This window comes from Danio aesculapii, chromosome 25 (assembly GCF_903798145.1).
Source record: "Danio aesculapii chromosome 25, fDanAes4.1, whole genome shotgun sequence".
Lineage (NCBI taxonomy): Eukaryota > Metazoa > Chordata > Actinopteri > Cypriniformes > Danionidae > Danio > Danio aesculapii.
The window spans coordinates 2,266,153-2,280,931 of NC_079459.1; the positions used below are offsets into that span (position 1 = coordinate 2,266,153).

Consider the following 14,779-nt stretch of genomic DNA (forward strand, 5'->3'; position numbering starts at 1 on the left):
ATATCGCGAGGTTTCCTTCTCATCCCGCTCTCGCTGATTGGCTGAGCCGAGTCCATTTAAACAGTTGAAACCCTGCAAAAGCGTTTGGATGAATATTGAGAGAATGCATTGACGGGTTATTTTCATCTGCGCTTTCAATATATCAGCACATTACGTGGAGTTTATTAAGGTAAGTGAAGATATTGAGGCTGTCGTTGTTCAGAGTGATCTGGTTAATTGTAAACTTGATATAAAATACTTAAGTAATAGTATAACATGCGTTTTCGTGGATCGTAACATGCAAAGAGATCGTGAAAATCAGTTTTGCTATTGTGAAATCAAAGATGGAGGATGTTTGGGTGAAATTATTTGTCTGATTCACTTGCTGTGATTCGGTTCAGCTGTGAGGATCCAAGCCCGGGCATGTTTCAGATCTGACCACGCACACAATGCAGAGTACTGTCCCTTTAAGAGCATAATAATAAAGTATAGTAATAGTTTAGCATAATTAATATAATTTAATAATATATTTTAATATAACCATGCAAATTAAAAACATGTTAAAAGAGAGAGACAAGTGAAAAACTAACATTTATGGCTTATATTTGAAGTAAAAAGCTCAAATTAGACTAATGGGGTAAAATGGGCCTTCAGATTTGCCACATGAGTAGCCTAGTGACATGTTTTACTGATGTTATGTTTAATATGATGCTTCTAATGTAATTCCGTGAATTAGATGTATATTTAAGACATTTGTTTTATTTTGCAAGCTGAAATTCTTTAAATTTGCATCGATAGTGTTACCTGCAGCTTCATGGTATGCTTTCTCCACATATGAACTATTAAATATGTAAATAATCAAATGCATGTATGATTTCTGTCGTTTTCTGTGATTTTTGCTTCTTGTCATACAGCTGAATTGTCAATATATAATTTTATTTAGAGTAGTTGACTTGGTATTTTCTATTTAATAACACTGTGAAATGTATAAACATTGTTGCGCTGTAAAATTGATAGACGTAATTGTGCTATTTAGATATAATGCAACTCAAATAAATCAAATTGATCTTTTTATTTATTTCCTGTGATAACGCATAAAAGGCGATGCATCAATCATCCTCTACTTAATGTACATTTACTTCTGTTTACTTTGATTTTAAGTGCATTTCATGATAAATTCAAACATTTCATTCTAAAGAAAACAATAGGATAACTAAATAATAGACTTTAAACTAAGATTAATATTGATGTTTAAAGTCACATTTGTCCTTCCCTCAAGCACATTTCATTGCAATGCATTGTCATTGCTTTTTTGCATGTTAGCACCACTATACATCTATCTTAATTGCAGGCTTTACGTAATTAAATCATATTTCATAATCACTGCAAATTTGAGAACAGAGTTGTTTAACCCCTTAACTGTTTTGAGCATCAATAATTGAGTTTAGACTTTAAATGTATATATAATATGCGCATATGATATATATGGATGGTCAATAGAAGTTCTGATTTAGACAAAACAAATAGTAATAGTCAAACAAGGTGAGTACAAAATAATTTCCCCCTTGTGAAATCCACCCCCCCCCTCCCAAATAATTTCCTAATTATGTTTAATGGAGAGAATATTTAATTTCTATTTTTTTTGCCATGATGTCAGTATGTAATATTTTTCACTAGTACATACACGCATATTTTATATGTTATTTTGCAAGATGCTTATATTAAAGTGGATAACTGTGGTTTATGCAATTAGCAATTTGTAAAAATAGTCGCTAATAAGGCTAATAATTTTAGCTGTAGCTTTCTATTTATCTATTTATAATTTTATTTTATGAAATGTGATAGATAGATAGATAGATAGATAGATAGATAGATAGATAAATAAATATATATATATATATATATATATATATATATATATATATATATATATATATATATGAAATGATTATATTAAATATATTTGTTTAATAAAACGTATATGTATTTTATTCCAGTCAAACTGAAAGAAATTAGACTTTCTCTAGATAAAAGTAGTGGGTTGCAGATGGAAAGGTATCCACTGTGTAAAACACATGCTGGATAAGTTGGCGGTTCATTCTGCTGTGGCAACCCCTGATAAATAAAGGGACTAAGCTGAAGGAGAGTGAATGAATGAATAAAATGTCACAGACACTGCTAGTAGATGTCTTCAACCGTATGTAATGCAAATAACTGTTTTTCTCCTGTGCCTATGTTCAGGCTGATTGTGGAGGATGGCGCTGTGGTTTGTGCTGCTTTGGGTCTCCAGTTTACAGTATGCTGAGGTCGAGGCCTTCTTCGACTGGCTGAAGAAGGCTGACCCGGCTCCTACAGCTCCTCCTGCTGAATCCATTGTCCCGATTCTCCTCCATGGAGAGACGCCGGCCTTCGAGATGAGCGTTGTGGACGAGAAGTTTCTGGCTGAAGCAAAGCAGATGGAGCTCAGTCCACTCGACAGCTGCCATTTCCGGGTACGCAAACATGTCTGTCTGCATTGGACTAGGGCTGCTTGATATTGGAAGAAAACAGACATTGCAATGTTTAGTTTTTCCGCAATGATATTAAAATTACACAAAATTTGAAAGGAATTCATTATTTTACATGGACTGAGATGAATATTTTAATAGGTTGTCGCTCAGCTCAAGGCTACTTGCAGCGCCCTATCAGAGGAGCAGTTGGCCAAACTGGGCGTGGCTTTATTCAACTGCCAATCAGAGGTGGAGGGCCGCAGGACTTACCCCTGCACTGAAGAAATGGTATGATCTGTGATATTAATTGTCATTTTGCAAGCATTTCTAGTTGTTTCTGACTCAATTCTGATTAAATGACTGATATTATTTAATCTGCAGTCTATAAAGGAGTGCACAGCGGATATGGACTCGGACACATGGAATGCATATCACATTGTCAGTAACAGAGCGCGCTCAGTGTGCTACGCCACACGCCAGCAGCACTTCCGCAAGCGGGCGGAGCTGACAGTCAACGCCCTCATCTCCACAGCAACAAGCCAGCTGGATGCCATGAAGGATCTGAAGGTGTGTATTAGATAACTGTAGTACCTGTGGTTTATTCAGTTTTTCTAATGAAAGGTCACCCAGAAATTAATATTTTCATGCGTTTTTACAAATGCATCTGGTAACACTTTACAATAAGGTTGTATTAGATGTTAATGCATTTACTAACATAAGCAAACAATGAACAATATGTTTATAACAGTATTTGCTCATGTTGGGTAACGTTAGTTAGTGATAATACATGAAGTCATTCATTGTTCGTTCATGTTAACTCGCGATGCATTAAAGTCAACAAGCATGACTTTGGATTTTAATAATACATCAGTAAATGTTGAACTAAATGCTGTACAATTACTGTTTCGAATAAGTTGACGTTGTTAAATGTGTTAACTAATGAAACCTTATTGTAAAATGACCATATATCTTTGGCAAGAGTTTAAAGTTATTTATCGTATAGATTGAAAAATCTTGTCTAATATTTAAATGGATTAATGGATATTTATCACAACTCATTTATATGTGTGTATGTGTATGTATATATATATAAATAAATAAATAAATATATTTATAATCATATTATTATTATTATTTTTTTTAATTCATTCATTTAGGGGTTTTGTTTGTTTGTATAATCTCATTTAATTATAAAGTTGTTGTTAATGTAATATTTATTTATCTATTATTTTTAATGGATATTTATTATTTTTTTAATAATTAATTTTATGTTTTTTATTTAGGAATTTATTTTTTTGTTTGTATCTTCTTTTATTCATTTATGAAGTTGTAATATTTTTAATGGATACTTATCTATAAAAAAATTATTTAATCTAATTTTTCAATGGATATTTATCTATTTATTTTCATCTAATACTTTTAATAAATATTTATCATTTCATTTATTCATTCATTTGTGTGGATATTTATGGATATTTATCTGTGAATTAATCTAATACTTTAATGGATGTTTATTTTTATTCATTTATTTTTAATTCGTTTATGCAATAATTTGTTTATTTATTCATTTGTGTTTTATTTATTTATTTTTATTTGGTTCTGTCATCTCTTATAGAATTATAAAGTTGTTGTTGTTCTGTAATATTAATGGATACTTATCAGTTAATTAATAATCAAATGTTTTAAATAGTTATTTATTTTATTAATTAATTCTTTAATTCATTTATTTGTTTATTCATTCATTCATGTGTTTATTTATTTGATTATTTATTTTGTTTGTTTGTATCATCTTTTACTATATTATGAAGTTGTTTGTGGTTATTTATTATTATTATTATTATTATTATTATCATGTTTTTATCTATATTGATCTTGCCATGAAATAAACTTGCGTTGCAGATGTGGCAATAAATAAATAAATAATAATTAAAAAAAACTTGCGTTCATGGCTTAACAAAATATATATATATATATAAAATAAAAAAATGTTCTAAATGTACACTGCATAATCACAAAGAAATGTCTTTTTTTTTTGTTGTTACCATGCTGCAATGTTTTGAAACTTCACATATTTTACATCTTGTGAAAGGGGCATAATTAATGCATTAATACATCAAATTTGCATTTAATTTAAAGGAGACGTCTCTATTGCCATCAGTGTTTTATATGCTTTTCTGCAGGAGGGTCAGAAGGAGCTGCGGGATATGACCGCTGCATCTCTGGATAAGCTGCTGGAGGGTCACGGGGCCCTTCAGATCCAGCAAGGGGCCCTGAAGGAGGGCCAGGAGCAGCTGGACGCCTCCATCAGTGAGAACCTGCAGAGACTGGCTCAGGAAAAGGCCCTCATCAGCACTGGGCAGCAGTTGGTGGCTCAGCTCATCCAGGGCATTACACGGAGGATGGGTCAGTCAGCCAATTCAGCGCTGCAGCGGTTTACATGCGTTTATGAACTCCGCTAATACTGATGTGTGTTTGTAGAGAATGTTAGTGGTCAGCTGAAAGATCAGACCGCAGAAGTGCAGGAAGGACATCAGGCTATTCTGGAGGATCTGGCTGTGGTTAGAGGAAGCGCCCAGGACATCTATGAGAAAATGGGTGACTATTTCACCAGGCTGTGTTAAAAATAAATAAACAAATTTATTGCTATGTATATTTTATGCAGACATTACACATAATTGTTTCGTTTTGGTGTATTTAAATTAAGTTTTGTTTACTTCAGTCTTCTGGATCACAAGATCCTTCTAAGATCATTCTAATATTATTTTTATTATTATTATTATTATTAATGATAATAATAATAATAATAATAATAATGATAATAATAATAACAACAACACTGGAAGCCTTTGACCCACGTTACTGAAAAATAAATTATACCCTATAAACATGATGTATTAACAAAAGATATAACTAGACACACCTTATGCCTCTTCAAAGTGAGTTTGAACACTGCTCGTGCTGTTGTTTCCCAGTAACGCACTGTAAACAATTTGGCGCTCGTGTTTTCAAAATGCATAGCAAGTAAAATATAATATACGCTTAAAATAGTTAAGGGATCAAAATTATCACTGTTATATCAACATTTAGATTATCAAACGCAGCCTGAGGCGTGCATATTAATGATCTTAGGTTTTTTTTTAAGATCTCAAAGCTGCATACGAGTTGTTCTCTTGATGTCGTCTGCTGCTATTCGGGTCTGGATGAATGACCTAAAGTAGGCTTACATGCAAATGCGCAGGGCACAGTTTTTGTTCTCTGATTGGCTTGGTGTCCACCAGGGTTTTACACTCGTGTAATTTACATATTAGCAAGTAAACAGTGGTGTCTGAGGCTCACAGTGTGCTCATTTCCATTTACTGATCTTTATTATTCTACTATGCCTTGGTATACTCAGATTTTCATTATGAGGCACTTTTAAAGAAGCTGCAATTCTGTAATAGCACATCAGTTTACCAGAAGTGCTTGAGCTGGGTTACTGAAAATTAAAAGTCCTTCCGCAGATACTTTTTCAAACTTATGCAAGTGCATAGATTCAATATTCCCTTCAAAGCCTCTTAGACCCAATCCCAATTCTATATTTGTACCCGTTCCTCTTGGCCCTTGAAACGGAGTGTGAAGGGCTTCAAAATTTACCTCTGAGAAAGGGGACCGCACTACATCAGCTGCCCACATCATCAGATGTCATCACCATCTCTTGCTTCATATGAGATCGGACGATCGTGACTGCTGTAGTTATTCCAGTTGTTGTTTTTTGGATATTTATCTTCAGGAAATCACTGAAGGCATATATAATGTTATCATTACAATATAATGTGGCAATTAGCTCGTAACTGTACTGTGCATTTACACAGTGGCCATATTCATCTGTGCAAACACAAGAAAACAACACTAACATTATAGCAGACACTGTGAAAAGCTCATTCCCAGCCACTAGCCCCTTCTGACAGGGGATTTCAGTGTCATCGAGTGTCAGTATGTTGTGGGACTGCTGTACAGGAGTTATAGGGTATTGCATGGGACTTTAAATTTGCCAGTAACCTGGGTTAAGCGCTTCCGGTGAACTGTTTGCAATTGCAAAATCTATGCATTTAAGGTCTGTTTTCTTTAAAAATCCTTTAAAAAGCCCTACGCCTTCAAGCTTAAGAGAATTGGGACTCCCCTACCCCTTTACGTGAACGTGCAAAACAAGGGGTAAAGGGAAGGGCTAAGGGGTGGAATTAGGATTGGGCCTAAGTAACACCCCATTGAGTGCGTTACATTAGTAAATAAACTGCCAGGATATTGGAAACCCTCATAAATGCTAATCTCTGTGTTCTTCCCATGATGCAGAGCTCAATCTGAATGGCTTCCTCCAGCAGCAGAACACAACGGCTCATTTCTACACGGAGCTGATGAGGAAACTGGAGCTCATGAACGGAACTCTGGGATACATGCTGACGTACCTGGACAACATGCAGAACCGCCTGGAGGACCGACTGCACATGATCCAGGGATACCTCGGCTGGGCAGGTGCTCCCATTTGGGAAATGATCAGAAAACGCGAAGTTGAAGGCAAAATCATTTGCCCTCCTGTGTATTTTATTTTGTTTCCTCTTTCCAATATTTCTCAAATTATGTTTAATAGATTCAGGATTTTTCTCACAGTATTTCCTGTAATATTTTTTCTTCTGGAGAAATAAAAGAATAAAAGCAGTTTTAATTGTTTTTATACCATTTTAAGTTCAATATTATTAGCCCCCGTAAGCAATATTTGTTTTGGATTGTCTCCAGAACAAACCCCTGTTATACAATGACTTGCCTAATTACACTAACTTAACCCTAATTACCCTAGTTAAACCTTTAAATGTCACTTTAAGCTGAGTACTAGAACAATCTTGAACAATATCTAGTCAAATATTACATGCTGTCATCATGGCAAAGATAAAATAAGTCTGTGATTAGTTCTAAACAATAGTTATTAATTTGTTTTTAAATTTAAGATGACAAGGGGGTGAGTAAATTGTATGTAAACGGTCTATTCTGGAACTAATGAACTAATGCCTGAATGTCCGTCTGCTTCTAGGTCTGAGTCTGCGTGCGCTGTGGACGTGTGTGATGCATGCTGGGTATTTTCTACTGTGTGCGGTGCTGCTGTCGTTCCTCCAGTGCACCACCTTCTCCAGAGTCACCCTGCTGCTCACGGTGCCTGTCAACGCCATAGCGGAGATCAACCAGCAGGCGGCGCTCGACCTGATCTCGCTCACTTTACTGCTCATCACACTTTCACTAGGTACTGAATAGCATACCTGTCAGCCCTTCTGTTTTTTCTGTAATTTTCTCGCATTCATTTATTATATATAATAATTATATTATATAATAAACTTAATACACATTAAGTAAGAAGATCAGCTTCTGCACACACGGTTTGAAGAGAGAAATTGGACACTGGTTTGGATGTGTGTTTACACAGACAAACACACTTATGTAAATATGTAATATGTAATGCATATAAACTTGCAAATGGAAAAATAAATTATTTTATGCACGTGGTCAGGCAAAAAGCATCATGTGACGCTCATCTTGGTAAAATTGAGTCCCTTTGTTGATTTGCATGAAAAGATAATTTTATACATTGAATCGTACGTTAAAAAATTTGATCAGGTCAAAGAATGAAGATCTTCATTTAATATTTATAGATTTAAAAACACAAACATTTGTACAGATCTGTTGATGGCAAAATCCCCTTTTTTCTGTAAATGTTCTATAAATTGTGACTGGTTAATGTCCATTTGGAGGTTGTGTGGTGTATGTATACGTTTAGATCTTTTTTTTTTTTTCATTTTCATATTTATTTATTTTATATTTATGTATTTATTTTATATTTAATTGTTTTAGATTGTATTTGTTTTATATTTTATACATTTTTTTTATATTTGTTTTTTATTTTATATTTTATTTGTTGAATTTATCTTATATTAATTTGTTTTATATTTATTTTTCATTTTATATTTATTTATTTTTTATATTTTATTTATTTTTTTATTTTACATATTTATTTCATATTTATTTATTTTAAATGTAATTTTAAATTTGTTTTTATTTTATATATTTTTTATTTATTTTATATTAATTTGGATTATATTTATTCTTTTTTAATTTGATATTTTATTATTTATTATATTGTTTTACATATATTATATTTATTTACATTTGTTTTATATTCATTTATTTTATGTTTGTTTGTTTGTTTATTTATATATATATATATATATATATATATATATATATATATATATATATATATATATATATATATATATATATAATTTTATTTTTTTATTTTATATATTTTTTATATTTTTTTATTTATTTTATATAAATTTGGATTATATTCTTTTTTAATTTGATATTTTATTATTTATTTTTTACATTTGTTTTATATTCAATTATTTTATATTTATTTTGTTTATTTATTTATTTATTTTATTTATTTTTTTTATTACCTTTTTTTAATTATATATTTTTTTATCTTTTATGTTCTTCAGGTCGATGGTTTGTGCTGCAGCTGCTTTGGGCTTTGTCTAAAATCAAGGGTCAGACCTGCAGTCTTCCCCCTCATCTCTCTATCTGCCCCCCAAAAGAGAAGACTCCAGAAAAACAGCGTGAATTTGGCGAGAAGTGCCCTGCGTCTTCGTCCACACCTGTCCAGTGAGTCCAGCCTGACAAACACACATTTCACTGTAGAAACCACCACCTCTCACCATTCAAAACCACATCCTGCCATTTCTCTACATGCATCATTAAAGTATTTACTTATACATTTTTGTTGTAGGAATGACCCAGTGTGTGATTTGGAGGTGGAGAGCTTCATGATGGGTAATGCATTATTGTTTGTCTTGTTGTGCGCGTAAATAGATGCATGAACTTTTTGAGTGTACTTCATTTGTGCGTCAAATTCACTCCACAATAGACATGGATTCATGCCATGGGCAGGGAATTGGATGAACTAAATTGGATGGCTGTAGTGTATGAGTGTGTATGAGTGTTTCCCAGTACTGTGTTGCAGCTGAAAGGACATCTGCTGTGTAAAACATAGAATATTTGGCGGTTAATTCTGCTGTGGCAACCCCCAGTAAATAAGGCACTAGGCCAAAGGATGAACGAATGATATTGTCACTTGTTTTTCATGCTACACTCCAAAATGTGCATTAACACACACTGATGGAGACCCAGCATTTCTGCCTGGTTTTATTTAGCTCAGTAACACATTTCTGCTCTCTTTGTGTGTAGGTGATCCATGCGTACTGGGCGTTTCTCCATCTCACTGCCCACCAAAGTTCAACCATCCCCACTTAGGTGGTACACCAAACCATTCAACTCCGAGGCTCAAGAGCCGCCACAGCATTGCAGCAGTGAGTCCCAAATTAATGATATGAAATACTAACCTACATTTGCTCATTTGAGTGTTTGAGATTTAAAAGGGTCCTATTATGCAAAAATCACTTTTATAAGGGGTTCAATCACAAGTTGTGTGACAGCAGTGTGTGAATATATCCAGCCTCTAATGTTAAACATGAATTTATATATGTTTTATATTCAGACTTGATTAAAACAGTCTGCAGAAACGCTTTGAATGACATTCTCCATTTGTATGATGTCATCAGAGGGTGGAAAGCCCCGGCCAATAGTGCCCATCTCCCCCTCATTAGCATAAACAGCAGCCCTGAGTGAGAAGCAGCTGTCTGTCTATTAGTCATTAGAGTGTTTGAGCTGATAATGTCAGCATAGACTAAGAGGGTTATAGATGTGGAGTTTTAGATGAAGCACAAATGAACAGCGACAGGAGTCTCCATAGACTGACAGAAGCATAAAGCACACACTCACACTGACAACATGCAGACCAGCACTGATAATGCTAGTCCTGTTTTCAATCTGCCACTATGCTGACACACAGGCATCTGTAGCTCCGCCCTCTTCTGAATAGAGCACAGCCTCAATTGAATTTAAAGCGACAGTCACCATAACGAATTAGGATCAAAGCCTAAAAGGGGCAGATTAAGAGTTATGAAACCTTATTAGTGTGGTATTTTGAGCTAAAACTTCGACAAACACTCTAGGGGTGTCAGAAACGTGCATTACATCTTGCTTCGTAAAACGTTTTATTTTAAGAATTCCCTTTTTATTCATTTTATATGCTTATTTTATTGATTTGATATGTAATTCGTTAACATTTCGAGTCAACATGACCCTGTTTTGATTAATTTGTGCTTCGTTTTATTCATGTGTATTTTTCGTTATGTTACTTGCTTTAAAAGTTGCTGTCTCAAAGCGCTTTACAAGACGCTATACAAAATAAATGTATTATTGTTAACTCTTCGTAAGGCACTCATTCACTGGAGATTATTACAAGACCCTTTTAAACTTCCAATATTTACCAATTAAGGGTTAATTTGCTGCATCGCACTGCAGAATTGTGACCCGTGCGTTTTCTGATCTGCAGACAGAGCTGGATAACATTCCTCAGAGGAACCTTGGAGTATTTTTGGAGACCGTGAACCGCTCGCGAAGCTCAAGTCCCAATCAGTCGTTCGCCAGCAGCAGGTACACTTTAATAAAGTCCTAAAATCAACATAAATTCAGCATATTTGGATTGATATACCATACAAATGCCCAATATCAATAGCTCTAATAGAAATGTGAACCTATACCGATTGAAGCCTTGACAATACTCAATTTTCTGTTTTATTTTAGCGTACTATGGCAGCAGAGAATTAAATTTTTCTTATTTTCAAAGAATTTTTGTAGCAAAATAGGTTTTAAATAGGGATTCACCGACCCTGATACTTGGATCGGATATCAGTTCGATACCACATTTTTGCTGGATCGGGTATCGGCCAGCTAGTATCGATCTTAGGGTGCATTCACACCTAGACTTTCGTTTTGAAACCGGTCTCGTTTGCCCAGTTAGCGCGGTTCGTTTGGCATATGTGAAACCAGCAATCGCGCTCTGATCCGCGCCACATCAATCGGTCCGAGATCACCTGAATGAGGTGGTCTCGGTTTGATTGAAACGAACTCTGGAGCGGATCAATTGTAGTGAGAAAGCAAAACGATCCGAGCCCGGCTAGATCCCAGTGTATTATGGATATGTAACAGGCATATATATGGTTATATGAAGAGAGAATAATGAGCAGAGCGGGATGTTATTCCTACCGATAGATGTGCGTTTCATAGTAAATACGAAAGTGAAAGCATGCTGAGCTATCAACGCCTGGCTCATTGTGGCCAAGTAGCACTAATTAAAGTGAAACTGACGGCGCAATATTAATTGTCATTAACAGGAAATTATTTAGCCTAATACAGGCTACTCTGAAGCAGTGAATATTTCACTGTCATTTTATTTATATTTATAATTTTAACAGATCAGTTTGTGTTTTGGTGCTGAAGCGTATAAGCAAACCTCGTTTTGACCTTTCTCCGTCTCACTTACAGCAAGATTTGGTGAGGGATTATGACGTAAAACTGGCCTCAGACAGTTTAGTCTGCTTCAAATCTGCAGGAAAACATCAGGCTTTACTAAAAGGCTGATTCTTTTACCAACGATAAGGGTCAATAGCCTATTACAGGTTTCAAAGAAAAACCTTAATATTAAAAAAAAAAAGGAAACATAAGCTGGACCATAACAGATCAATGCCATAACGAATGCTCTAGTAATGTAGCCTAGTTTATACAGTAGGCCTATAGGTCTGTTATTTTTACGAAAGAAGATATATTATTTGAGTTTAGCACCAGAGCTATAGATTATTAAAAATATAAATAAATGGCACCGTATTCGGATCGGTTCCAAAAAGTTTGTATCGGTGCATCCCTAGTTTTAAATACTGCAAAGTACACTTGATGTTTCAGTCCTTTAATACTGTGTGGTTTGCTGATTGGACAGACATTGACATGCCAAACATGTCTTTATGCATCTCGAACCCTGTTGCACACCTTTTCCATAAAAATTGTGTACATTCTGGTTTATTTTCCGCACTGTTTGCATGCGTCTTGTCGTGATGCCTCTTAAATTGGCTGAAACGGACCAACAAAGCAGCAGTTTAAGGATCGTCTATTATTTATTTGTAATGTGACCGAAAAATAAGTTTAAAAAAGTGAAGCACATTTGTTTTGGATGATACAGAACGTGCAATCCAGTTAAATTTTAATGACTTTATGGACATTGCATTTGAGTTATGTATATAAAAATGTAACCGGGTTTGTAAATGAGTCTTGTATCTTAATATTGATTAGGGGTCACCAATCTTGAAGGTCCAGTGCCCTGCAGGGTTTAGCTTCAACTTGCCTCAACACACCTGCCCGGGTATTTCAAGTATACCTAGTAAGACCTTGATTAGCTAGTCCGGGTGTGTTTGATTAGGGTTGGAGCTAAAATCTGCAGGACACCAGACCTCCAGGAACAAGTTTGGTGACCCCTGATATAATGCATTTATTGATATTACACAAACAAACTGAATAAAATCCTATTGCAGAAGTCGTTCGACATGTCACAGTACTTCAATATTAATATCACAATACCTCACGTTTTAATTTGTCTTTTGGGGGGGCTCAAGTTCTTTTTCAGGACGCTCGCTGTGCAGCGGTATCACCCGACTGGGTCAGCCATGCAAAAAGAGGGCTGTGATGGGTCAGGATTACTGCAGAGTCCACGAAGGAGGACACACTTCCTATAGCCGGCTGTGAAATGGATTCAGCGTCTCCTGTTTTTAAAACCCATTTCTGTTTGCAGAGAGATTGGCAGTGATTTACTGCAGCACTGTTCACTTTTTAACTATTTAATCATGATATTTTTGTGGTGTTGGTCATTTAGGGCTGTGACATGTTTGCTTTACTTTTAAATACATTTTCTATTTATAATAAATTATGAAAAATACATTGATTTGTTTCTTTTTTTTAATCTGGAGCACCCACGCCAACACGCAGAGAACATGCAAACTCCACCCAGAAACACCAACTGGCCAAGCTGGGACTTGAACTACTGACCTTCTTGCTCTGAGGCCACAGTGCTAACCACTGAGCTACCCTGTCGCCCCCAATAGGTTTATTTACCACAATTTAATTGTGTAGGTATAATAGCAGCTATTTGAGCTAAGTAATAAAATGCTTATTACTAGGTAGTAAGCGCAGAGATATTTGACCACCAAGCCGTACAGAGTGCGTCCCTGCTTCAGCGCGTACACAACATCCAAAGCGGTGACGGTCTTTCTCCTGGCGTGCTCGGTCTCTGTAACATCACGGATGACTTTCTCCAGAAACACCGTAAACACTCCGCGAGTCTTTCAGGCCATATCAGTCGTAGATCAGGCCGGAGATACGCTAATTATAACCCCTCCCCCTTTCCAAACGTCAGTGTTATTTAGGGACATCATCAGCAAACTTGTACATAGAATTTTGATTATTTTGGAGGATACTTTATTTTATTCGAAATGTTTTATTAAAGTCACACAAAACCATGTAGAAGTTTAAATAGGAGAAGCATGTCGTTTTCGAACCGTTTTATCACGAGTGTTAAGCATTCTGGAATAACACTATCCTTGTGTTCACGTTAAACATCTATTGATTTAACAATTCTTATCTAGGATTTTAACATCTAACATAAATCGCACAGAAACAACCACAGCATAATTTAGTAGTTACAGGATTCATTAATTTATAAACTAGAAGCGCTTATTTGCGGTTTAAAGTTTTACAACAAATTTTTGTACTAATATAAAATTAGGAACTCTTTAAAAGGAGAAATGGGTGGCTCTTAAAAGAGCCTTTGGGATAACTATATTGTGCGCTTTACTTGGAGCTGGTGTACTTGGTGACGGCCTTTGTGCCCTCGGACACGGCGTGTTTGGCCAGCTCCCCGGGCAGCAGCAGACGCACGGCGGTCTGGATCTCTCTAGATGAGATGGTGGAGCGCTTGTTGTAGTGAGCGAGACGAGACGCCTCACCGGCGATACGCTCGAAGATATCGTTGACGAACGAGTTCATGATGCCCATCGCCTTGGAGGAGATCCCAGTGTCGGGATGGACCTGCTTCAACACTTTGTACACGTAGATAGCATAGCTCTCCTTCCTGGTCCTCTTTCGCTTCTTTCCTCCTTTACCGGCGGTCTTAGTAACCGCTTTCTTGGAGCCTTTCTTGGGCGCGGGCTTTGCTGGTTCAGGCATGCTTGTAATTCCGGAATGCGAAACCAAATGAAGATGCTTGACTGTACTGGGTATTTATTGAAAGTTCTTGTGAAGCCGGATGACTGTATTGTCTTTCTTATCGGGTGCTTTCGTTC

The 14,779-nt window shown here is 35.6% G+C and overlaps 2 protein-coding genes across 3 annotated transcripts; one reads left to right on the forward strand and one right to left on the reverse strand.

Moving 5' to 3' along the window:
- The first annotated feature begins 81 nt into the window (after positions 1-81).
- On the forward strand, positions 82-13,377 carry bmb (brambleberry). 2 transcript variants are annotated; one of them, XM_056451881.1, is made up of 13 exons: positions 82-169; positions 2,221-2,471; positions 2,628-2,756; positions 2,850-3,035; positions 4,649-4,871; positions 4,947-5,063; positions 6,798-6,977; positions 7,531-7,737; positions 8,993-9,155; positions 9,280-9,323; positions 9,738-9,859; positions 10,948-11,048; positions 13,058-13,377. In XM_056451881.1, exons 2-13 carry the CDS (start codon positions 2,235-2,237, stop codon positions 13,185-13,187), a joined length of 1,839 nt encoding a protein of 612 aa, XP_056307856.1. In that variant the 5' UTR covers positions 82-169; positions 2,221-2,234; the 3' UTR covers positions 13,188-13,377. The 2 variants fall into 2 exon arrangements, with proteins under 2 accessions (XP_056307856.1, XP_056307857.1); XM_056451882.1 differs by lacking the exon at positions 10,948-11,048.
- Positions 13,378-14,288: 911 nt separating this feature from the next.
- On the reverse strand, positions 14,289-14,663 carry LOC130219521 (histone H2B 1/2-like). Its single transcript, XM_056451944.1, has one exon. It carries the CDS (start codon positions 14,661-14,663, stop codon positions 14,289-14,291), a length of 375 nt encoding a protein of 124 aa, XP_056307919.1.
- Between the last annotated feature and the right edge of the window lie 116 nt (positions 14,664-14,779).

Bases quoted from the DNA above. Each gene is read 5' to 3' on its own strand.
- LOC130219521 (XM_056451944.1), bottom strand. From the start codon at position 14,663: ATGCCTGAACCAGCAAAGCCCGCGCCCAAGAAAGGCTCCAAGAAAGCG.
- bmb (XM_056451881.1), top strand. From the start codon at position 2,235: ATGGCGCTGTGGTTTGTGCTGCTTTGGGTCTCCAGTTTACAGTATGCT. The intron at 4,872-4,946 runs GTCAGTCAGCCA...GTGTGTTTGTAG, and splicing joins GGGCATTACACGGAGGATGG to AGAATGTTAGTGGTCAGCTG. The intron at 5,064-6,797 runs GTGACTATTTCA...CCCATGATGCAG, and splicing joins GGACATCTATGAGAAAATGG to AGCTCAATCTGAATGGCTTC.